Raw genomic sequence first — 24478 nt, 5'->3', positions numbered from 1 at the left:
GTACACACTTTGCATTTGTTATTGCGGACATATTGTATAGTTCCCTCCTGCTTCAAAACCGCCTCCATCACTCCCATCCTCAAGAAGCCTGGTTTGGACCCTGAGGAGCTGAACAACTACCGACCGATCTCCAACCTTCCTTTCCTTAGCAAAACTTTGGAAAGAGCAGTCGCCGCCCAGCTTCATCAACATCTGTCCAACCATGAGCTCTACGAACCCCTACAGTCAGCCTACAGAGCACATCACAGCACAGAGACCGCCCTCCTCAAGATCACTAATGACCTCCTTCTCGCTGCTGACTCCGGACAAATCAGTATTCTCATCCTCCTCGACCTCTCTGCTGCTTTTGACACTGTTTCTCATACAGTCCTCCTGAAATGCCTCTCTAACAACCTTGGCATCACTGGCACAGCTCTGTCATGGTTTCAGTCCTATCTATCAACCAGGTCTCAGTTTGTTAGCATCAGCGGCTCATCCTCCCCCTCGGCCCCAGTCAACCATGGTCCCCCAAGGCTCCGTGCTTGGTCCCCTACTTTTCACCATTTACATGCTCCCCCTTGGCCAGATCATACGTCAATTCGGTCTCAATTTCCACTGCTACGCTGACGACACTCAGCTCTATCTCAGCACCTCACCATCCGCCCAGCTCCCTCCACAGTCTTTGGTCAACTGTCTCCACGCCATAAAAACCTGGATGACAGCAAATCTACTCAAACTCAACAGTAAGAAGACTGAGCTCATGGTTGTGGCCCCCAAAGCACTGCTCCGGAAGGTTGGGGATCTCCTCCTCCACATTGACGGCTGTTCCATCTCCCCGTCTCCCGAAGTCCGTAACCTGGGTGTCATCCTTGACTCCACTCTCTCATTTCAGTCACACATCAAATCCGTCACTAAGTCTGCCTTCTATCACCTCAGGAACATCTCCCGTCTACGACCATCACTCTCTGATTCCGTGGCCGAGACCCTCATTCATGCATTCGTCTCCTCCCGGTTGGATTACTGCAACGGAGTCCTGTTCGGGGTTCCCAGTAAAGCCCTGGACAGGCTCCAGTATGTGCAGAACTCGGCTGCCAGGGTGCTCACTCACACCAAGCCCTGGCAGCACATCACCCCCACCCTGATCCACCTACACTGGCTCCCAGTCAAGCACCGTATCACCTATAAACTCCTTCTTCTGACTTACAAATCCCTCCATGCCCTCGCCCCCCAATACCTGTCTGACCTTCTCCGCTACCACACTCCATCCCGGAAGCTAAGATCATCTGGACAGGATCTCCTCTCCACCCCCCGCACCAGGTTGCGGACTTTTGGTGACAGAGCCTTCAGTGTGGCATCCCCCCACCCTCTGGAACTCTCTCCCCCCCGAAATCCGCAGCGCCCCAACCCTGGACATTTTCAAAAAAGCCCTCAAAACGCACCTTTTTACCAAGGCTTTCGCCACTGTATAGTTAGTTTAATAGGTTTATTTTTCCGCTACTTCCCCCCCCCCCCACCCCCTTAACCTGTCTGCCTTTTTTCCCCTACTCCCCCCCCCCCCCCCCCTACCCGACTTGTAAAGCGACCTTGGGTTTCCTGAAAGGCGCTATAAAAATATTATTTATTATTATTATTATTATTTATATTTCAAATTGGTCTTCCTTGTCCACGTCCACCCAGAAGACTGCTATTTGGCATAATTCAGGTTTTTCCTTTATCTTTGGCAAACTTTTACAAACTCCCATTGTACCACGATTTACATGAGTCATCTGAACATCGTCCCATCTGCTGACGTTATCCACGCACTGATGTAGAGATTAAGTCGTAACTAACTTTTCATATTTTGGACATTAGGAATAGCACAAAATTATAAAATAATGCAGTGAAATGGCCTGTAAGGGTTAGCATGCTGTCTGGCGCCCCCCTAGTGAGTGGTAAGTCTATCTATAGTTGCATATTGTTGCTCCAATGTTTACCCGCCCACCCAGAAGTCGGCATGCTTTAAGAGGGCATAAGCCTGACACCACCTATACGCATTAATGTAGAGATATTGCTTGTTACTACAATTAAAATAATCAACACATTCAGTTCATAAATGTACTTTACCTTGTAGTAATCTCCATAGAGTTTGGAGACGACAGCGATGAAGGGGAATCCCATGATGGTGACCAATGTGAGCTTCCAGGACATCCCAAACATGAAGATGAAGAAGCCGACGCCCTTAACGATGCTCCGCAGGAACACGTTGATATTGTTGGAGATCAGGTCGCTCACTTGTGTGGTGTCCGCCGACAGACGAGAAATAATGTCCCCTACAGAGATACAGGCAGGAAATAACATTTTGTATTGATGTTATTCCATTACATCGACAGGAAAAAATAGGTAATTGGATTAGTAAAGAATCTTTTCCAAAAGGGGGATAATTAGCAGGAATACATTTTAGAATAAATAACGGTATATATATTTTTGAGGGAGTGACGTATATTTACTAAAGTACTGGAATTGTTGAAGTACTTCTACTGCACTACATTTGGGAGCACTTTATATTAAGCTATAAAGTCATTTTAATAAGTCAATTTTGTATTAAAAGTATATTTTTGATGCTAATACTTAAAACTTTAGAAACATTTTGAATGCAGGAGTTTTACTCGTATCAGAATATTTCGACACTATGGTATTACTAAGTTTACTGAAGTGAGTTATCCCCAGTACTAGAGGGGTAGAATCTAATAAGAATTAAGGGATGTTCCTTTAATACCTGTATGGTTTTCATCAAAAAAGGCGATTTCCTGCCTCATCAGCGTCCTGAAGAGATGGTTCCTGAGACGAAGGTTTAATTTGCCAAACAGCAGCGTGAAGACTCCTCCACGTACTCCCATTGCAAGAGAACTGGGGAGAGAATAGAGAAGTTATAAAGCATTTAAAGGAAGGAGTGGTGGAGGGATGTCGTATTTCTTCAGAGGCCCCTGAATTTAAGTAAGTAAAAAGCTAACGGTAGGGTATACAAGAGCTAAAGCACAGTCACATGACTTCACGTCACCACCTTTAAGATAAAGGTGGCTAATGTTGGGCTATAAAGGAACTACAGGACGGTCACATGACTTCACGTCACCACCGCTAAGCTAAAGGTGGATAATGTTGGGCTATAAAGGAACTACAGGACGGTCACATGACTTCACGTCACCACCGCTAAGCTAAAGGTGGATAATGTTGGGCTATAAAGGAACTACAGCACGGTCACATGACTTCACGTCACCACCGCTAAGCTAAAGGAGGCTAATGTTGGGCTATAAAGGAACTACAGCACGGTCACATGACTTTACGTCACCACCGCTAAGCTAAAGGTGGCTAATGTTGGGCTATAAAGGAACTACAGCACGGTCACATGACTTTACGTCACCACCGCTAAGCTAAAGGTGGATAATGTTGGGCTATAAAGGAACTACAGCACGGTCACATGACTTCACGTCACCACCGCTAAGCTAAAGGAGGCTAATGTTGGGCTATAAAGGAACTACAGCACGGTCACATGACTTTACGTCACCACCGCTAAGCTAAAGGTGGCTAATGTTGGGCTATAAAGGAACCACAGCACGGTCACATGACTTCACGTCACCACCGCTAAGCTAAAGGTGGATAATGTTGGGCTATAAATGAACTACAGCACGGTCACATGACTTCACGTCACCACCGCTAAGCTAAAGGCGGCTAAAGTTTGCCGTGTTCCCTCCTTTTCATTTCATTTCAAAGCTTTATTTATACAGATAAATCCCATTGAGATCATTGATCTCTTTTTCAAGGGAGACCTGCTCAAGTAGTTCCACATGAAACAACAAAATGACATCATACAGCATCATTTATATAATTATCCACATAAACAGGTACCAATAGCTTCCGATTGAGTAGCATCCAACCGAGCTTTAAAAACATTTAGTGGCACCAGATTGTTCAGTTTCCATTTAATTTGCAGACTATTCCAAGACAGAGGAGCTGCGCATCTAAAAGCTGTCTTCCCTAAGACAGTCCTAGCAGTTGGCACATTTAATAAAACCACAGCATTCGATCTCAGGCAGTAGCCACTTACAATTCGCCGTGAGATCAGGGAGCGGATATAAGATGGAAGTTTCCCTAACATGGCTTTGTATATAAAAATGTACCAGTGACTGAGCCTCCGTACAGTTAGTGAAGGCAAACCAGCCCTTGCATACAGGGTACAGTGATGGGTTAATGCTTTACAGTTTGTCACAAATCTTAGTGCGCTGTGATACGCAGCATCTATGAGTGGCCTTTGCAGACCACTCACACAAAGAAACCTATAGAGCTGACTACAGGGGCAGAACGAGAGACCAGAAGGAAGATGGAGTATGAAAGGAGCAGCGGGACAAAAACAGGAAGGAAAAAGAAGAAAAGAGAATATTATCTAGTAACAGTGATAGTTTTGACAACAAAGATGAAATTTACATTGCAGGAATAAAACTGACTGGGAGAAATATAGCTGGAGTTCTGTCTGACAAGCACGGGGTAGCAGGTTGGATCATTTTTATTTCGTAAAAAAAGGCAGATTTATCTTTGTTTGTATTATGTTGGATTTTAGATACTGTAAAGTGTATTTTCAAACATATTTAAAAAATATTTCAAACATTATTTGTCACAGACTCCGTGTTGAAGAACCATTACATAAAGAAAACAGAGACAGAAGCAGTGTACAGGATGAAATGAGGAAACACAGATGACTCATGCGGTTTGGAATGAAACTCCGGATGAACCGTCATGATGAAGCTCCTCCTATCGCCTGACTCACGAGACTAACCAGGAAACAGGCTGTTATTCCGCCTCGCTGAGATGACACACACACACACACACACACACCCACACACACACACACACACACACACACACACACACACACACACACACACACACACACACACACACACACACACACACACACACACACACACACACACACACACACACACACACACACACACACACACACACACACACACACACACACACACACACACACACACACACACACACACACACACACACACACACACACACACACACACACGTTGGGAGACAGAATACAAGATTCAACTTTACACCAAAAACACAACTCTTCCACTGAGAGGACGTCCACAGGAGGGAATACTGGAACACCTTCCACTTCAAGCAGCTGCTGAATCCACACAGCTGAGAGTTTCACCAGAACAAAGACTCAAAGTGAAAGTAAGTCTCAGGGAACAGGGAGCGGCTGCTGCTGAGTTCACTGCTTCACTCACAGACAACATGGCTTCCAGATTAGAGGAAGATCTCTGCTGTACTGTCTGCCGTGACATCTTTAAAGATCCTGTGGTCCTGTCCTGCAGCCACAGCTTCTGTAGAGCCTGTCTGCAGACCTGGTGGACGGAGAAAGTCATCAAGGAGTGTCCACTTTGTAAGAGACCTTCAGATTTATGAACCTCCCTGTAACCTGGTGTTGAAGAACCTGTGTGAGAGTTTCCTACAGGAGAGAGATCAGAGACCTCCAGAGGCTCTCTGCAGTCTGCACTCTGAGAAACTCAAACTATTCTGTCTGGACCATCAGCAGCCAGTGTGTGTCGTCTGCAGAGATTCGAAAATACACAACAAACACAGTTTCAAACCCATCAATGAAGCTGCACAGGATCTCAAAGAGGAGCTTCAGGAAACTCTGCAGCCCTTTCAGGAGAAACTGAAGCTGTTTAAAGAAGTTAAAGTGAAGTGTGCTCACACAGCAGGACACCTGAAGGTCCAGGCTCAACACACAGAGACGCAGATTAAGAAGCAGTTTAAGAAGCTTCACCAGTTTCTAGAAGAGGAAGAGCAGGCCAGGATGGCTGCACTGAGAGAGGAAGAGGAACAGAAGAGGAGGATGATGAAGGAGGAGATGGAGGCTGTGAGCAGAGAGATAGCAGCTCTTTCACACACAGTCAGAGCCACAGAGGAGGAGCTGAGAGCTGAAGACGTCTCCTTCCTGCAAAACTACAAGGCTGCAGTGAAGAGGCTGCAGCGCCCCCTGCTGGAGGATCCAGAGCTGCCCTCAGGAGCTCTGATAGACCAGGCCAAACACCTGGGCAACCTCAGCTTCAACATCTGGAGCAAGATGAAGGACATGGTGTCCTACTCTCCTCTCATCCTGGACCCAAACACTGCTTTTCCATACCTCGTACTGTCTGAAGATCTGACCAGTGTGAGACTAGGAGAGAGACAGGAACTTCCTGATAATCCAGAGAGGTTTGATAGTTACTACTGGTCTGTCCTGGGCTCTGAGGGTTTTAACTCAGGGACTCACAGCTGGGATGTCCATGTTGGAGACAATACAGGCTGGGTACTGGGTGTGTTAGCAGAGTCTGTCCAGAGGAAGGGATTCATACGGTCTGGAGTATGGAGAATAGTGTCTATTGGAGGTAAATACTCAGCACAGTCACTACCACGTCCAGAAACTCCTCTCCTCCTGCAGAAGGAGCTCCAGAGGGTCAGAGTGAGTCTGGACTGGAACAGAGGAAAGCTGTCGTTCTCTGATCCTGACACTAACACTCACATCCACACCTTCACACACACTTTCACTCAGAGGATGTTTCCATTCATTGGCACTTGGGATGTACGCCCACTTAAGGTGGTACCAATGAAGGTCTCTGTGACTCTAGAACAACAGATATAGATGATGATGATGATGACGACGACGATGTATATGATTTATTATGCAGACCTTCCTGCTAAGTGTCTGTTCCTTTCTCCGAAACAGTTTCCAGTGAAGGCTTCTCAGATTGTTATTAGCCAGGTTAACCATTAAAGAGAGAACTGGAGGATTTCCCCAGAAATATGTCTAACTGTTCCTTTAATGTTTGGTCAGTAGGCCTGCTGATATATTTATGTGTTTGAGTTTATCAGGGAGCATCGATTTAATTTGGCTTTTCGCCAATCGTGAGTTGTGTTTATGTTGTCTTTAGGTGACTTGTGCAATCATTTTGAATGAGTTCCTTTAAAAATGAATCGTATCACCTAAAATTCAGGAAGATTTATCTTGAAAATGCTCCACTTGGAAGATAATGTGTAACTCGTCTAAATGTGTAAATGCCCACCTGACTAAAGCGAGCGCTGACAGAGTGATCACAGGTTTAGCGAAGTACTCCATGCTCTGGTGCACCACGATGCTGTCGATCGCTTTCCCGTAGTAGAACGGGATGAAGGCCTCACCTGCAGGACAAAAGGACAAATACATATCATGTTTGTTTCATGTAAATATCATGTGAATATCATGTGAACATCATTTGAACATCATTTGAACATCATGTGAACATCATTTGAACATCATTTGAACATCATGTGTGAATATCATGTGAATATCATGTGAATATCATGTGAATATCATGTGTGAATATCATGTGAATATCATTTGAATATCATTTGAACATCATTTGAACATCATGTGAACATCATGTGAACATCATGTGAATATCATGTGAATATCATGTGAATATCATGTGAATATCATGTGAATATCATGTGTGAATATCATGTGAATATCATTTGAATATCATTTGAATATCATGTGAATATCATTTGAATATCATGTGTGAATATCATGTGAATATCATTTGAATATCATGTAATGCAAGAGCTGGACACAAACAGGTTTCTGGGTCTTAACGGTTCTGATATTCCATATCATCAATTCAAAGTTAAAAAACGTTTTTAAATCTTTTATTTTTTGGGGTGACTTTGAAACAAAAAGCAACACTAGGGTAACTTTTTTTTGAACCCTTTAAAATAAACTAATTACATAAATAAATAAACGAATAATAATAATTTGAATTATAATTAAAAAAAATACAAAATAAATAAAACAATAGGTTTCATAATGACTTCAGAGTTTGATTGACAATAAAAATAAATCGTCACCTATATTAGTACATTGTAATTTATAAAACGTTTAATAAATCCAAGATATCTTTCTAGCCACTTAATTGCGGTGATTTGATGCTTTACTTTGTTTTATGTGATGAACATGGAGGATTGAGAACATGTTTGGTTAGAATGGGTCAAATAATGGATATTTTGATATACACCATTAATGATTATGAGTCAAAGTATAATCTGCAGAATAATCAATTATAACGTTTTTATAATGTTAGGAGTCACTTTAAAGGTGCAGGGACATGTAATGGAGCTTTCTTTTAAAGTGTATGAAATGACTTATAATATAAGTCATAAACTGCATATTATGCAATATATCTTTGTGACGAAGGTAACTTCGTCACTGTGAACTGACGGCTTCGGGCATTTTTATACAATTTATACTATTTATTGATGTTGTGTTTATTGTATTTTATTTTGAAATGTGTTCCCCTTTCCCCATGTCTGTTGCCGTTGATTGTGTGCACCTGGTGTCCTGTGTTGTCTCCTCCCCCCTCACCTGTGTCTTGTTGTGCTGATTAGAGAGTGTGTATTTAGGCTCTGTTTCCCTGTCTGTTGGGAGGCTGGTAGGGTGTGTGAGATCCTTGAGGCTGGTAGTGTGTGTGAGATCCTTGAGGCTGGTAGTGTGTGTGTGAGATCCTTGAGGCTGGTAGTGTGTGTGAGATCCTTGAGGCTGGTAGGGTGTGTGAGATCCTTGTGGCTGCAGGATGTGTGCAAGGAGAACAGCAGGATTGAGGCTGTGAACTTTGTGCACATGATTTTAATAAATGCCCACGTCGGGTTATATTTTTGGACGTTCTGCCTCTGCCTCCTTGCTTGGTCTGGGCCGCTCAATGGTCAGCTTCTCACAATCTTCAACAATAAATCCACTTTGCTCTGTCCTGATCTCTCAGTCTGTTTATTTTATTACGTCTCTGCAAAAAAACAAAAAACATTGTTTTTCTTCCTTTTAGTGAATTAATCGACTAATCGGACGTTTTGGTCTTGGTTAAATAAGATTTCTTTGTATAACAATAACTTTTTTAATTGTCATTTTCATGCTGAAGGAAACTGATGACCACAACTCTGGTAAAGACAAGCTTTAAGTGGTCCTTTTTAAGATTCCCTGTAGAGATATTCATGTTTTAAAGACGCCCTATAATGCTTATTGAGGTGTTCCCTCTCCTGTAGTTTGTTCTACAGGTTTTAGTGCATGTCAACGGTCTGCAAAGGATAAAATCCCTGTGATTCCTCCAGAGGGAGTTTCTCTCCCAAACAAAAGCATGGAGACATGTCTCAGTAGAGACATTATATACTGATAAGAACCTGAAAATGAGCGGGGAAGGGACTCTTTCAAATATAGTGAACATAAATGTGAACATAGGATAAAGTTCTCATATTATAGTCAAAGGTTTTCCAGAAGGGGTTTTGGAAATCTCTTTTAATCCCCCCATGAATGAGAAAGTACTGGCATAATGGATAAATGAAATAAAGTGATTCATCAGTTGTCTAAATCAAATGAGTGTTAGTCGAGTAAGTGTTTCTTTACTTGAGGACAGCCTTGGTAAACAAAATCCACCAACACTTACATTTCGACATTGAGTTAGTCATTGAGTGTTGTGTAATCTGTGATGAGTAACACAATCATACACCCAGTAATTAAACCCAGTTGCAATCCTTTGTAACCGCTTCTAGAGACATATTAAACCCTGAGCACTGCCGCGCTGAAAAATGATGACCCTTTCTCATCAAAAACTACATTTCACAAGATAACATTGACCACATCTTGATAACTTTAGAATTCGCCCTTCCCCAATATTACATTTTGCAGAGTGTGCTTTGAACGCGTCTAGTTTAATGCAACCTCCCTTAGCTGTTAGCTACATTATTCATCAAAATGTCATTGGTTGAATATTTAAAACATGTAATATTGAGGTATTTGGAAAAAATATTGTGATATTTCTCTTTATATTTCAACAAATCAGGGTGGAAATCTGCAGGAGAGCTAGTTAGCATTAGCTGTTGTGTATTAGCAGACAGTGTGCAGCAGAGTGCGGACGGTTAAATAACAGCTAATAGCTCATAGCTAACAGCTAACGGAGGTTGCATTCGATTACATGCTGATGCGTTCAAGCCGTTCTCAGCAAAACTAACAAATCAGGGTTGAAAACAGCGCTAGTTAGCATTAGCTGTTAGTCATTTGCTTTAAGTTAGCACACAGTCCTTAAGGTTTAATAACAGCTAACAGCATTAACATTGAATGACACTTTGATGAGTTCAAGGGAAATTCTAACTTTATCCAGATGTGTTCATGGTAATCTTGTAAAAATGTTGTTTTTGGTGACAAAAGGGTCATTAAATGCACATGACTGAAGATAATCTATCAAAATATTATTGTGTAAATATATTTAAATCCTAAAAAATCGTCTCAACATCAAGGTATTTGGTTAAAGAAAAAATATATTGTGATATTTCTCTTCATATCCCAGCTCTGGGGTCAACACTCTCACGTCCAGGAGCGACGTTTGGTCAGGGTCCCCGAGGCGTGCAGTTTTGATGCTCCTAGGCTCCTTCAGCTTCATAAAGGGACGCAAATAGCTTTCAACTGATTGCAATGTATTCCAATCTGCGGCGGGATTTGACGCTCATGGAAGCATGGCATTCGTTTGTGTCGGCTGCCCTTAAAGGCAATGTGAGCGTCCATTCCCATTGGATAACGGAGAATTGTACACCCGGAAGTAAGTATTCCCCTTACTGTCGATTGATTTGACAGCAGTGTTGTAACGCGTTACTGTAACGCCGTTATTTTTGGCAGTAACTAGTACTCTAACGCATTACTTTTTTTAATTCAGTAACTCAGTTACCGTTACTACATGGTGCGTTACTCCGTTCGTTTTTTTATATAGTCAACAGCCAGGCGAACAGAGATGAGAACTGTACTTAAGTACAGTACTTGAGTAAATGTACTTAAATACTTCCTGTGTCACATGCGGAGACGGGCTGTGGGCGTGTTTGTGTTGTTTACTAACAAGACTATCATGGCGGCGGCGGAGCTCAAGTCTAGTTTCTCCACCTGGAGATATTCTCACTATTTCACTTTTGTCGAGCACAAAGAAAAGAACGTTTCTGTTAAATGTAAGTTGTGTCTTGGCAGGTCAAAGATCCTATCTACTGCCCAAACCAGTCATTCAAATCTCTTAAAACATCTGCAAAAACAACATGCTGGGACGAAGCTACTAAGACCGGCACAGACCCAGACTCAGCCGACGCCACTCCACCTCCACCTAAGCAACAGCGGCTGGATTTTAACCAAGGGACTGCTAGCCAGGGAAAAGTCGATAAAGCCATTGCACGGTATGTTGTAGAACACATGCAGGCTATTGCTACAGTGGAGTCACCCGCTTTCAGGGAGCTAGTTAGCATGATAGCATGTCCGGGCGGCACACGGCATATGGGACGGAAAACTTTTTCCAACTACCTGGAGAAAGAATATACAAAAATGGAAAGCCAGCTAATATCGATGCAATCCAGATTGCATATAATGCATGTCAAGTTGATCAACAGATTGTATTATTCTCCAATGCAATAACAGTACTGAAATGAAGGCTATAAGGGCATTAATGGGAGCCCTTTTTTTAAGTAAACAAAAAGTTAACGCATTACTTTTCGGTGTAAGTAATCAGTAAAGTAACTGAGTTACTTTTGAAATGAAGTAACTAGTAATGGTAACTAGTTACTGGTTTTCAGTAACTAGCACAACACTGTTTGACAGTGATATCTGCACTACTCATCGGCTAAAAAACAACAGATTATCCTTGTTAATTACACAACATTGATTGGTTTAAATTGTGTGCAATGCTTTTGTATTTTTCCCCTTCGATTCGGAGAAACACATTTTTTTTCGGAGTAAAGGATGGCAGAAGACACTACACTACCCATAATCCACAGCTATAGCTATCGTTTAGGACTACACCATGTGCTCTGTTTGACAAGCCCTGTGATTAGTTCTCAAGCTCTGTGATTGGTTAACCTCCAACTGCATTCCATTCATTCCAATGGCTGGCTATGTCACGTGATCTTCAAATTTCTCCCTGCAGAAAAAAAAAACATGGCCGAACTTCGTTTTATTCTCGGTGGAAAATGCCTATTTTAAAGTTAGTTTGGCCATTAAAATGCGTTTTGATGTCATTTGATGCGAGAAATATGAGTTGTTATTTCAGATTATGTGTGCAGTGGATGTACATGATCTTTAGTTTGCTAGTTATTACGAAGATTACTTCAGGAAATTGTGTCCATACAATGTTTTCATTGTTACCAAGGTGGTTGCTAGGGACGCTGCTATCGATATTATTTCTGTTATGTTGTGTAACTGTTTAATGGTGTTATCTTTATTGCTACCCCCTTCCCCGTCAATGTATAGTGTTGGTCCACAGCGCAAACGTATTAATTTAACAAAATCCGCATCTAAAATTGTGGCATAGATGGGTCATTCTACAGAAAAGGTGGACTCTGGGTGATACAAATCTGCTGAGATATATTCCTTCTAAAAACATCTAAAACCTGTTGAATAGCAATAACTAACTCTTAACTTGATGAATCCACAACAAATAGAGCTTAAAATATTTGTATTATTTTTATACTTTATACAAAGCTTATTTGTATAGGAATGGCACTGGTGTTACGTGTTACCAGGAAGAAGAGTAACACCAGTGACGGTAACACCAGTGACAATTTGGAGAAAACACTACCATTTTAACAAAATGGCTGCAATGTGTCAGACCAAATATGGCTTCAGTCAATATCAAAATCGTTTAACTCTTCAATACAATACGTTTTCCCATTCAAATGTTCACCCCTAGGGCTATGCAATGAGTAACACTAATGACAGACTTGAAAGACGCATGTACAATTTGAAGATAAAATGACACCTTTAACAAACAAAGTAAGAAGTATCTGACTTATGTCTTTGTCCACTGCACTGCCTCAAATGATCTCTTGTTACAGGAGGCAAATGTTTTTTTTTTTCTGCAGGGAGAAATTTGAAGATCACTTGACATAGACGCCAGCCACTGGAATGAATGGAATGCAGTTGGAGGTCAACCAATCACAGAGCTTGAGAACTAATCACAGGGCTTGTCAAACAGAGCACATGGTGTAGTCCTAAACGATAGCTGGGGATTCTGGGTAGTGTAGTGTCTTCTGCCATCCTTTACTCCGAAAAAATATTTGTTTCTCCGAATCGAAGGAGAAAAATACAAAAGCATTGCACACAATTTAAACCAATCAATGTTGTGTAATTAACAAGGATAATCTGGTGTTTTTTAGTCGATAAGTAGTGCAGATATCACTGTAAAATCAATCGACAGTAAGGAGAATACTTACTTCCGGGTGTACAATTCCCCGTTATCCAATGGGAATCGACGCTCACATTGCCTTTACGGGCAGCTGACACAAACGAATGCCGTGCTTCCATCCATCCATCCATCCATCCATCTTCTCCCGCTTATCCGTGGTCGGTCGCGGGGATAGCAGTTCCAGCAGAGAGCCCCAAACTTTATTTTCCCTGGCCACATCAACCAGCTCTGACTGGGGGATCCCAAGGCGCTCCCAGGCCAGCGAAGAGATATAATCCCTCCACCTGGTCCTAGGTCTACCCCTTGGTCTCTTCCCTGCTGGACGTGCCTGGAACACCTCCCTAGGGAGGCGCCCAGGTGGCATCCTAACTAGGTGCCCGAACCACCTCAACTGGCTCCTTTCGACTCGAAGGAGGAGCGGCTCAACTCCGAGTCACTCCCGGATGACCGAACTTCTCACCTTATCCCTAAGGGAGACACCAGCCACCCTGCGGAGAAAACCCATCTCGGCCGCTTGTATCCGCGATCTCGTTCTTTCGGTCATGACCCATCCTTCATGACCATAGGTGAGGGTAGGAACGAAAATGGCCCGGTAGACAGAGAGCTTTGCCTTCTGGCTCAGCTCCCTTTTCGTCACAACGATGCGGTAAAGCGACTGCAGTACCGCTCCCGCTGCTCCGATTCTCCGGCCCATCTCACGCTCCATTGTTCCCTCACTCGAGAACAAGACCCCGAGATACTTGAACTCCTTCACTTGGGGTAAGGACTCATTCCCTACTTGGAGTGGACAGTCCATCGGTTTCCTGCTGAGAACCATGGCCTTAGATTTGGAGGTGCTGATCCTCATCCCAGCTGCTTCACACTCGGTTGCGAACCGATCCAGTGAGTGCTGAAGGTCGCAGACCGATGAAGCCATCAGAACCACATCATCTGCAAAAAGCAGTGGTGCAATCCTTAGTCCACCGAACTGCAGACCCCCTCCCCCATGACTACGCCTCGAAATCCGATCAATGTATATTACAAACAGGATTGGTGACAAAGCGCAGCCCTGGCGGAGGCCAACCCTCACCGGAAATGGGTCCGACTTACTGCCGAGTACCCGGACACAGCTCTCGCTTTGGGAGTACAGAGATTGGATAGCCCTGAGTAGAGACCCCCTCACCCCATACTCCCACAGTAACTCCCTGGGAACTCGGTCTTACGCCTTCTCCAAGTCTACAAAACACATGTAGACCGGATAAACGTACTCCCAGGCCCCCTCCAAGATCCTTGCGAGAGTAAAAAGCTGATCCGTCGTTCCACGACCAGGACGGAATCCGCATTGTTCCTCCTCAATCTGAGGTTCGACAATCGGCCTGACCCTCCTTTCGAGTACCTTAGAGTAAACTTTCCCGGGGAGGCTGAGTAGTGTGATGCCTCTGTAATTGGCACACACCCTCTGATCCCCCTTTTTAAAAAGGGGAACCACCACCCCGGTCTGCCACTCCTTCGGTACTGTTTCCGACTTCCACGCAATGTTGATGAGACGTGTCAACCATGACAGTCCCTCAACACCCAGAGCCTTCAGCATTTCTGGGCGGATCTCATCCACCCCCGGGGCTTTGCCACTGCGGAGTTGTTTGACGACCTCAGTGACCTCCCCCCGGGAGATTGGTGTTGATCCCCCGTCATACTCCAGCTCTGCCTCTAACATAGAGGGCGGAGTTGTCGGGTTCAGGAGTTCCTCAAAGTGTTCCTTCCAACGCCCTAACACTCCATCAGTTGAGGTCAACAACGTACCATCCTTACTGTACACAGCTTGGATGGTTCCCTGCTTCCCCCTCCTGAGGTGTCGGACAGTTTTCCAGAACAACTTTGGTGCCGCCCGAAAGTCCTTCTTCATGTCTTCTCCGAACTTCTCCCACACCCGCTGCTTTGCCTCGGTCACGGATGAGGCTGCTGCCCTTCGGGCCTGTCGGTACCTTGCAACTGCCTCGGGAGTCCCCCGGGATAACAAATCCCTGAAGGCCTCCTTCTTCAGTCGGACGGCTTCCCTGACCACCGGTGTCCACCAGGAGGTTCGAGGGTTACCGCCCCTTGAGGCACCTAGGACCTTGAGACCACAGCTCCCCGCCGCGGCTTTGGCAATAGAGGCTTTGAACACCGACCACTCTGGTTCAATGTCCCCAACCTCCACAGGAATGCCCGAAAAGCTCCGCCGGAGGTGTGAGTTGAAGGCCTCCTGAACTTGGGCCTCCTCCAGACGTTCCCAGTTCACCCGAACTACACGTTTGGGCTTACCAGGTCTATCCAGAGGCTTCCCCCGCCACTCGACCCAACTCACCACCAGATGGTGATCAGTTGACAACTCCGCCCCTCTCTTTACCTGAGTGTCCAAAACATACGGCCTCAGGTCCGATGATACGATAACGAAATCGATCATGGACCTTCTGCCTAGGGTGCTCTGGTACCACGTACACTTATGAGCATCCTTATGTTTGAACATGGTGTTTGTTATGGCCAATCCATGACTAGCACAGAAGTCCAGTAACAAACCACCACTCCGGTTCAGATCAGGGGGGCCGTTCCTCCCAATCACGCCCCTCCAAGTGTCTCCATCATTGCCCACATGTGCGTTGAAGTCTCCCAGCAAGATTAAAGAGTCCCCTTCAGGAGCCCCATACAGGACTCTCTCCAGGGTCTCCAAGAAGGCCGTATACTCTGAACTGCCGTTGGGTGCATAAGCACAGACAACAGTCAGAGTTCCCCCCCCCATAACCCGCAGGCGTAGGGAGGCGACCCTCTCGTCCACTGGGGTAAACTCCAACAACGAAGCACCCAACCGGGGACTTGTGAGTATCCCCACACCCGCCCGGCGCCTCACACCTTGAGCAACTCCGGAGAAGAATAGAGTCCAACCCCTATCCAGAAGTAAGGTTCCAGAGCCGACGCTGTGCGTAGAGGTGAGCCCAACCAGATCCAACTGGTAACGCTCCACCTCCCGCACAAGCTCCGGCTCCTTCCCCCCCAGAGAGGTGACGTTCCATGTCCCCAAAGCCAGCTTCTGTCTCCCGGGTCTGGTCCGTCGAGACCCTCCGCTTTCACTGCCACCCTGCTGGCAGCGCACCCAACCCCATCGCTGTTTCCCGTAAGTGGTGGGCCCGCGGGACGGAGAAGCGGAGGTGTTGCCCACGTTGCCTTTTCGGGCTGGGCCCGGCCGGGCTCCGTGGCAAGCCCGGCAACCAGACGCTCGCCGACGAGTCCTCCTTCTGGGCCTGGCTCCAGAAGGGGACCCCGGGCTTCCTCCGGGCCGGGTATCCTCACTTCCTGTGTCGTCTTTCATGAGGTATTTTGCCGTGCTTCCATGAGCGTCAAATCCCGCCGCAGATGGGAATACATTGAAATCAGTTGAAAGCTATTTGCGCCCCTTTATGAAGCTGAATGAGCCTAGGAGCGTCACAACTGCACGCCTCGGGGACCCTGACCAAACGTCGCTCCTGGACGTTTATGGAGTGAGAGTGTGTTGCTGGAGTCTGATATTGAGATTTCAACAAATCAGGGTTCAAATTAGCAGGAGAGCTAGTTAGCATTAGCTTCTAGCTGTGTTCAAGCCAAAATTAAACATTTAGTAAAATAATATAATCCAATATCGAGGTATTTGGTGAATGAATATTGTGATGTTGGATCTTTCCCACATTTCCCATCTTTAAGGTTTTGTATGAGAAGCAGACTCACACACAGCGGAGACGAGGAGGAAGAGGACGGCGACAGACAGCAGCCCTCCGTCCTTCCTGCAGTAAGACAGCAGACGTCCCAGTGTCGCCCCAGATCCACTCTTCATCTCCTCCTCCTCTTCCTCCTTCTTCCTCTCACTCTCCACCTCAGCTCTTCCCACCAGCTTCTCAGTGTCCTGGAGAAACAGCGTTCAGTTATGATTTGATTTGATTCAAATGTGTAAAACAATAATAAAAAATAAAAAAATAATAAAAATAATGAAATGAAACATGATAATTATTATACTATACAAACTTAAGCAGTGTCATATTGATACAAATAAATATTACTGATTCTAAATATAAACATATATATATATTATGCTCCACATAACTGGATCAGGTCGCTGCAACTAATACTTTTAATAGTGCTGCAGATAATTGAAAACACCAGGGAAAATGTTCAGATACAAGTACTAACATTGGCACTCAAACTCTTTTGAGGTTACTCTTTTCAAAATGCCCGTTAGCCACTAAAAAGCTAACATTTCTTTAAATGGAAATGTCTTTTTTTACCATAAAATCACTTTCACTCGCCCTTTATAAATTATCTTGGTGTCAAATCATACACTTCTGACCAAGTGGGAACCAAATTCAGGTCTCAGAAGCTTCTTTTTACCATGTCTTTGCCATACTATAAAAAAAACACACCTGCCAATGGACAACTGGGTAGCCTAATATGCACGGTGTTGGAGGTGTTGGAGGTATTATGGGGTGAAGCAGTGCAGTAGTAGTGGCAGTACTGCTGACATCATGGTGTTCAGTCTCTGCTAACTAATTCTGCTGACATGGAAGACTAGTTTTAGTATCAATGTGGTTTAGAGTCCCAAATGCTTTCTCCTAAGCCCCACATTTTTACATTTTGTGTTTAAAAAGACATGAAAAAGCTCAAGAGAAGTTTTTCTAAACAGTAAATGTGACTTGCCCACAGTGATAAACAATGCATGATGCACTTTGTTAGTAAAAGTGGTGGGGACACTTTTTGCAGATTTAAAAAACAGTACTGCATTAAGCGCCCCCCGCAAACAATACATATAATGTACATACATATTCTTACTATCCTTTTTTAACAACTGCAATTGCTTTACTATTCTCTTTTAAATTACTACTAATATTAAACGTGTCGCAGGTCCAAACAGCACCACTTGGGTTGCCAGAAATACATCCAAAAAGTCCTCCAGATGTTCTCATAGTGTACAAGTCTTTGTGCACGCTATTTTCAGAACATCTTTAACAACTTATCCCAATGCAAAGTAATGGGGACAAATTGGCCATTTCCAATAGTGGTGGGGACATGTCCTCAGCGTCCCCAGTATAAATTAAGCCTATAATTAAATTCCAAAACCCCTGAAATTGTTCCATTGGTTAAAGTTCTGTGGGAAAATACTGCTTCCTCGGCTGGAAATGGCAGCCAACTTGGAAATGGTCGAAATTTAGAAAAGTGGCTAACAGGCTTTTTTAAGTAAAATGGCCCCAGAGGGATTAACATGGACATTTTGGTACTTGTTTCCTCTTCGGAAAGATTGTAACAGCTATCTGCAGCGCTAGAAATCCTTGTCTTTTTGCCGCTGCTTTTAATTGAACTATTCATATCTTACACTCCACTGTAGCTTTTGATCGTATGTTTTATACCTGTGTTATTCTATATTAGATTAGATAAGATTCAACTTTATTGTCATTGAACAGAGTACAAGTTTCATTCCACAGGCCATAAGACTGTTAAACACCAGAACTAACAACATCCAGAACATTAATTTGTTTGCAACTTACAAATTATGTATCACTTGTATATAGACTCTTAAGGCACTACTTCTATTCTATTTTATTGTATTTACTTGCACTATTTTATCTGTTTTATTGTGTTGCACTGTTGGAGGAGCCTGTGACTTCAGATTTTCATCTACATAACTAAACTCTAGCTATGTACGAATGACCATAAAAGCCTTGAATCTTGAATCTTTTGAAGTACAAAGACAATGAAATGAAGCTTAGCGCAAGTTCAGGCAGGAAGACCTATCACTCCGTATTGCACGTCATGGCAATACTCGCTCCCTTCACTAGATGACAGGGAGCGCCACTCCTCAGCTAACCTATCACTTCCCTCCATTCACAAGCCTAATTATCGCACCTGTTAATCCCTCTATATATGCTCTCCCCTTTTCTATCAGCTGTCTTCCAGGTGTCAACGCGCAACCCTCCTCCACCCCTTCGCCTCCTGCTTCCAACTCAGGGCCAAGCTTAACCTTCTCCCTTCCAACCGGACCTAACCACTTATCACCACCACCAGTGTCTAGACCCAGGGGGGTTCATCGGAAACGGTTCTTTCCCTTCCCGATTGATATCCTACAAAACCTGGGCCTAATCGCCAAAACACCATTTCATTCACTTGTTATAAACTGTCATCATTATGTTTCATTTATATAATGTGACCGATAATAAACATGTATTCCATACATCACGTCTCTTCTGATTGAAATGCAGTTATCGTCTAACCAGAAGGGAAAAAGTGCAGAGTGATTGTAAACTTGCCTCACATCCTCTTCTGCTGCTTCTGTCTGGACTCTTCCCCGCCTCCTTCTTCCCGATCTGATTCCAGATCAGCACCACGAGCAGAGAGGAGACGCAGGTCCAGCAGATGAGGCTCAGAAACCAGGGCTGCTGGAAAGATAAGATGAGATAAAATCAAATTGACTTTCATTGATCCCCGTAGGGAAATCCAGAGCACGACAGAAACACAGGTAGTACACATGAGAATATACACAGTGATAATAAGAAAGAATAAATAAAATAAGACTAAAGATGTGGTATCAGTATGACAGAGGGAAGCTGGTGGACATAGTTGCACTCCCAGTGGGCTGATTTGATGAATTAAAAATTTTAGGGGACTCAAAACTGACATTTTGGATCCTAAAAATGTCGGAAATGGATTCAACATCATCAAGAACCTCCAAAAACAACATCAGAATTGTACAAATCGGCATGTTAACTAATGCTAATTAATACAACTTATGCTTATTGTCCAACATATATAAAGGTGTCCTATTATACTATTTCTAGGAATTATAGGTCTCAGATACAGATTTATAAAAACATGTCTATGAGGTGTACCAAACAGATCACACATTCTAGCCTCAAATCCCTCTATTTCAGCCCCGTTAGAGAAGCTCTGATTCTGGGTCCTTAGCTTTAAAAACATATATAAAAAAGAGGAGGGGGAGCTAATGCCTGCTCAGAATTCTAGCAGCAGAAACTCAGCTAAATGCTGCCGTGATTAAACTCCATATCATGTTCCAAACCACATCAAGGATTATTTCTGAAACAGTATGGAGCTCAAACTCTTTCTCTCTCTCAGGTTTACCACAAGGTGACTTCATTTTTATTTCCTGCTTCTTCACACTCTCTCCAGTATGGTTAGCTCTGAGTGTTAGCGATGCTAACGAAAACACAGACCATATTACGTCCAAAACACGTCAGGCATTGTTTCTGATAGCAACCTTTCTGATAGTGCCGTGGATGTAAAGCCAGCCCTCATTTTAGTAATGTCGTCAAATCGGCAGCAAATCTGGATCAGCTCCGTTGTTCCCCCGTTTTTAGAGATTTGGGTACGGAGGAAAAGAGGGGGGTTTTATTTTCTTGTTTTTTTTGTGAGTCTCCTGACACCCCGGGGACACAATGTATAAAATACATCACTTTGTGAGTCTCCTGACACCCCGGGGACACATAGTGATGTATAAAAGACATCACTTTGTGAGTCTCCTGACACCCCGGGGACACAATGTATAAAATACATCACTTTGTGAGTCTTCTGACACCCCGGGGACACATAGTGATGTATAAAAGATATAAAAAGGTGCATTTTGCATGATAGGAGACCTTTAAGTTAGCATCCGGCAGTTTCTATGTTCTCTGTGTTTACCTGGGTTAGCGGCTCCTGCTCGGACAGCATCAGCATCTTGGCCAGGGCGAAGGTGATGATGACGAGGCAGAGGAGCAGCACGGGGGTGGAGAGTGTGGAGACCCTCGGGGGGCCATCTTGTTTGTTCCAGGACACCCCGATGCAGGCTCCCAGCAGCAGGGGGGCCCGCAGCAGCACGCACCCCCACAGGTCCAACACTGAACTCAGGAGGTCAAAGTTCAGCGCCTCCTCCCTGAAGACGCTCCAGTGAGAGCCTTGTGTGAAGAGGACGGTAGTGAGGATGAGGTCCAGGAGGATGAAGAGCACCGCGAGGATCAGTGATACTTTAACGCCCATGCTGACACACAGGGAGAAAATACAGTGTTAGAGAAATCTCACTCGTCACCGGCTTGAGCTTCAATCTCAGGATCCATGTATCTGTGATCCTCTCCAGAATGGAAGTAGTCATCACATACAGAGCATCAACTAGTTCCTGAACAGTGTCCTTCACATGCTGATATCCAAGAGAGGGAGTTGCACAGTCACAAGATGGAGGAATAGAAAGCAGTATTCAATGTTTACTTCAGATCCACGTCAGAAATGAGCATGCTTGATGTCTCTCTCCATAGAGGCTGAATCATCATGTTAATCACATAGCTATCATATGCCTCAAACAGTCCTGATGCTCTTCTAGGTAATCACACATCCTGTCATGAACACAGCTACAGTTGGGATACCTTTGTTATCATGTGGACTCTGATATTGGAAGAGGACACTCAGTGTTTTCCCAACATACAGGAAGTTATTGCTATTAGGATTTGACACAATGGGTTTCAATTTTAACGTTTTTTTTCCTGAAAAACAGTTGTCTGGTTTTTGTATTGCAAAGTCTACTTTTTATTACATTTAAATATGTAGACATTGCTGACAAACAGGGGAGAAAATACAGGAAGGTATTATAAGTGCTGATTGGACTCTAAGAGTTATTTTTCTATTTATTGATTGTAGCCTCTGCAGACCATTTGCATGCAGTACAACCTATAGAACACACTACAGGAGAGGAAAAACCCCAAATAAGCAGAATATAATGCATCAATAATTATATATTATATATATATATTATTCTGAAATGGACCAATCTGCACAATGACTACTTTTACTGTCGCTACTTTAACTATATTTTGATGATAATACTTTTCTACTTTTACTTGAGGAATGCAGTACTTTTACTGTAACAGAGTATTCCTACACTCTGGTACTTCTACTTTTACTCAAGTACAAGATCTGAGTACTTCTACTTTTAATACAATATCTGAGTACTTTTACTACAAGATCTGAGTACTTCTACTTTTACTACAAGATCTGAGTACTTCTACTTTTACTCAAGTACAATATCTGAGTACTTCTACTTTTACAACAAGATCTGAGTACTTCTATTTTTAATCAAGTACAAGATCTGTGTACTTCTCCCTCATAATAACTTTTTATCAATAGGTCAAATACCTTTATTTTGAAGGAGACGTGTTTCCGGTCTTTAGCGGCTGGTGGCTACAGGGGGAATACCAGATACATCTCACAATAAAGAGCTACATGTAAATATTACAGTTCTGTAGATGATTGTCCATTAATAACAGAAATACTACATTCACTAGCACAGTAGGAGAGCTGGCAGCAGGTGAGTTTCACACGCGTTCCTGTTATTAAATACCTTAAGATCCACACAGAGCATTACATAAAGACACAGGCTTCCTACTTAATAAATAAAGAGCAGCTTACATATAAGGCACCCTAAAAAAACAGCATGTATTTATATCTCTCTGTATATCTGAGATAAGTTAGCTTAAAGAGAGAGCCCACCGGAACACTGGTATCAAAGATCGTCTACGATAAGATCATTCACACTCTGAATCAAAGTCAGAATACTTTGTTTATCCCGAAGGAAAAAATATAAGATAAGATATACTTCATCAGAGGTGATAGAAGTACTCAGATCTGGTACTTCAGTAAAGGTAGAAGTACTCAGATCGTGTACTTTAGTAAAAGTAGATGTACTCAGATCTGGTACTTGAGTAAAAGTAGAAGTACTCAGCTCTTGTACTTGAGTAAAAGTACTCAGATCTTGTACTTGAGTAAAAGTACTCAGATCTGGTACTTCAGTAAAGGTAGAAGTACTCAGATCGTGTACTTAAGTAAAAGTAGAAGTACTCAGATCTTGTACTTGAGTAAAAGTAGAAGTACTCAGATCTGGTACTTCAGTAAAAGTAGAAGTACTCAGCTCTTGTACTTGAGTAAAAGTAGAAGTACTCAGATCTGGTACTTCAGTAAAGGTAGAAGTACTCAGATCGTGTACTTAAGTAAAAGTAGAAGTACTCAGATCTGGTACTTGAGTAAAAGTAGAAGTACTCAGCTCTTGTACTTGAGTAAAAGTAGAAGTACTCAGATCTTGTACTTGAGTAAAATAGGAAGTACTCAGCTCTTGTACTTGAATAAAATAAGAAGTACTCAGCTCAGAGTGTAGGAATACTCCGTTAAAATGACTACTTTTACTGTCGCTACTTTAACTCTATTTTAATGATCATACTTTTCTACTTTTACTTGAGTAACATCTTGAATGCAGGACTTTTTCTGTAACAGAATATTCCTACACTTTGGTACAAGATCTGAGTACTTTTCCCCCAGCATTTTAAAATGGAACTTGGCATCTGTTTTATCTTTAAAGTTTATATATGAATTCAGCCACCTTAAAACAAGAGAAAAGGTTTAGCTACCCTCCATAAATGACCGAAAGTACACTTCACACACTTGTGCTTTCGTACCTGATGGTCGATTGAAAACTAGAAATATATTTGTAATCTTTCTCTGAAACTGCCATGTCTTAAACATCAACTCTGAAGTAGTTTTTATTCACGGAAAATGAGACAGAGTGATACCCCCGTTTCTGTTTTACCTCTATGACGTCAGTTATTGCGAAAGTGAACATCACGTGGCTCCTCCCACCTGGTGAGCGTTCATGAGCCGCTGGGAAAAAGCACATACAACAAAAAGTGCAAAAAAAAGGTCTATTTTTTTTTTTTTGAGGGAGAGGATTCTCGCTCACCAAGTCAATTATTACTTCTATTGTTATTTTTTAAAAAATCTAAATGTACAAACATTTCAGATATGTTCTCAACTGCTCAATATACTCTTATTTAAACACTTACAAAAATAAACAAGCTTAATTATCAAATTAAAAGAAAATACATTAAAATCTTGGTGTTTATTAATTTAATTTATTGTTAATACATTCTTTAAAATGACAAACATTCGGACCTTCACCAAATGAAATATATGTTTATACATAATTAAAATCCCTCTGCTCTTACCTTTTTATTCAGATATTTTGTATTTTTTTTAGTATTGTTCAGTCTAAATTTCAATTCAAATTATCTAAAAATATATATCTCATTATAGATTTCGTCTATACAGCTTTTTGTGTGTATATATCCACAAACAAATACAGAGACTCCAATTACTACACTGTTCCTGCAGCTCAAGGCAAGTTAGATTTATTAATGCAACCTCTTTTGATTTAAGAGCAA

The 24478-nt window shown here is 42.9% G+C and overlaps 1 protein-coding gene and 1 pseudogene across 1 annotated transcript in view; one reads left to right on the top strand and one right to left on the bottom strand.

The window, feature by feature from the left end:
• abcb9 (ATP-binding cassette, sub-family B (MDR/TAP), member 9) overlaps positions 1 to 22772 on the bottom strand; it is a 52235-nt gene extending 29463 nt beyond the window's left edge. The window contains 7 exon segments of the mRNA XM_034198483.1: positions 2083 to 2288; positions 2735 to 2865; positions 7086 to 7200; positions 16968 to 17142; positions 19535 to 19663; positions 20922 to 21258; positions 22609 to 22772. Coding sequence (XP_034054374.1) covers positions 2083 to 2288; positions 2735 to 2865; positions 7086 to 7200; positions 16968 to 17142; positions 19535 to 19663; positions 20922 to 21257 — 1092 coding nt within the window. The 5' untranslated portion in view covers position 21258; positions 22609 to 22772.
• Positions 4942 to 7293, top strand: LOC117534287 (annotated as a pseudogene).
• Positions 22773 to 24478: the final 1706 nt, after the last annotated feature.

Source organism: Gymnodraco acuticeps, unplaced genomic scaffold (genome assembly GCF_902827175.1).
Source record: "Gymnodraco acuticeps unplaced genomic scaffold, fGymAcu1.1, whole genome shotgun sequence".
NCBI classification, from domain to species: Eukaryota; Metazoa; Chordata; class Actinopteri; order Perciformes; family Bathydraconidae; genus Gymnodraco; species Gymnodraco acuticeps.
The sequence above is the reverse complement of the archived record's forward strand: the minus strand, read 5'-3'. Positions and strand labels throughout refer to the sequence as shown.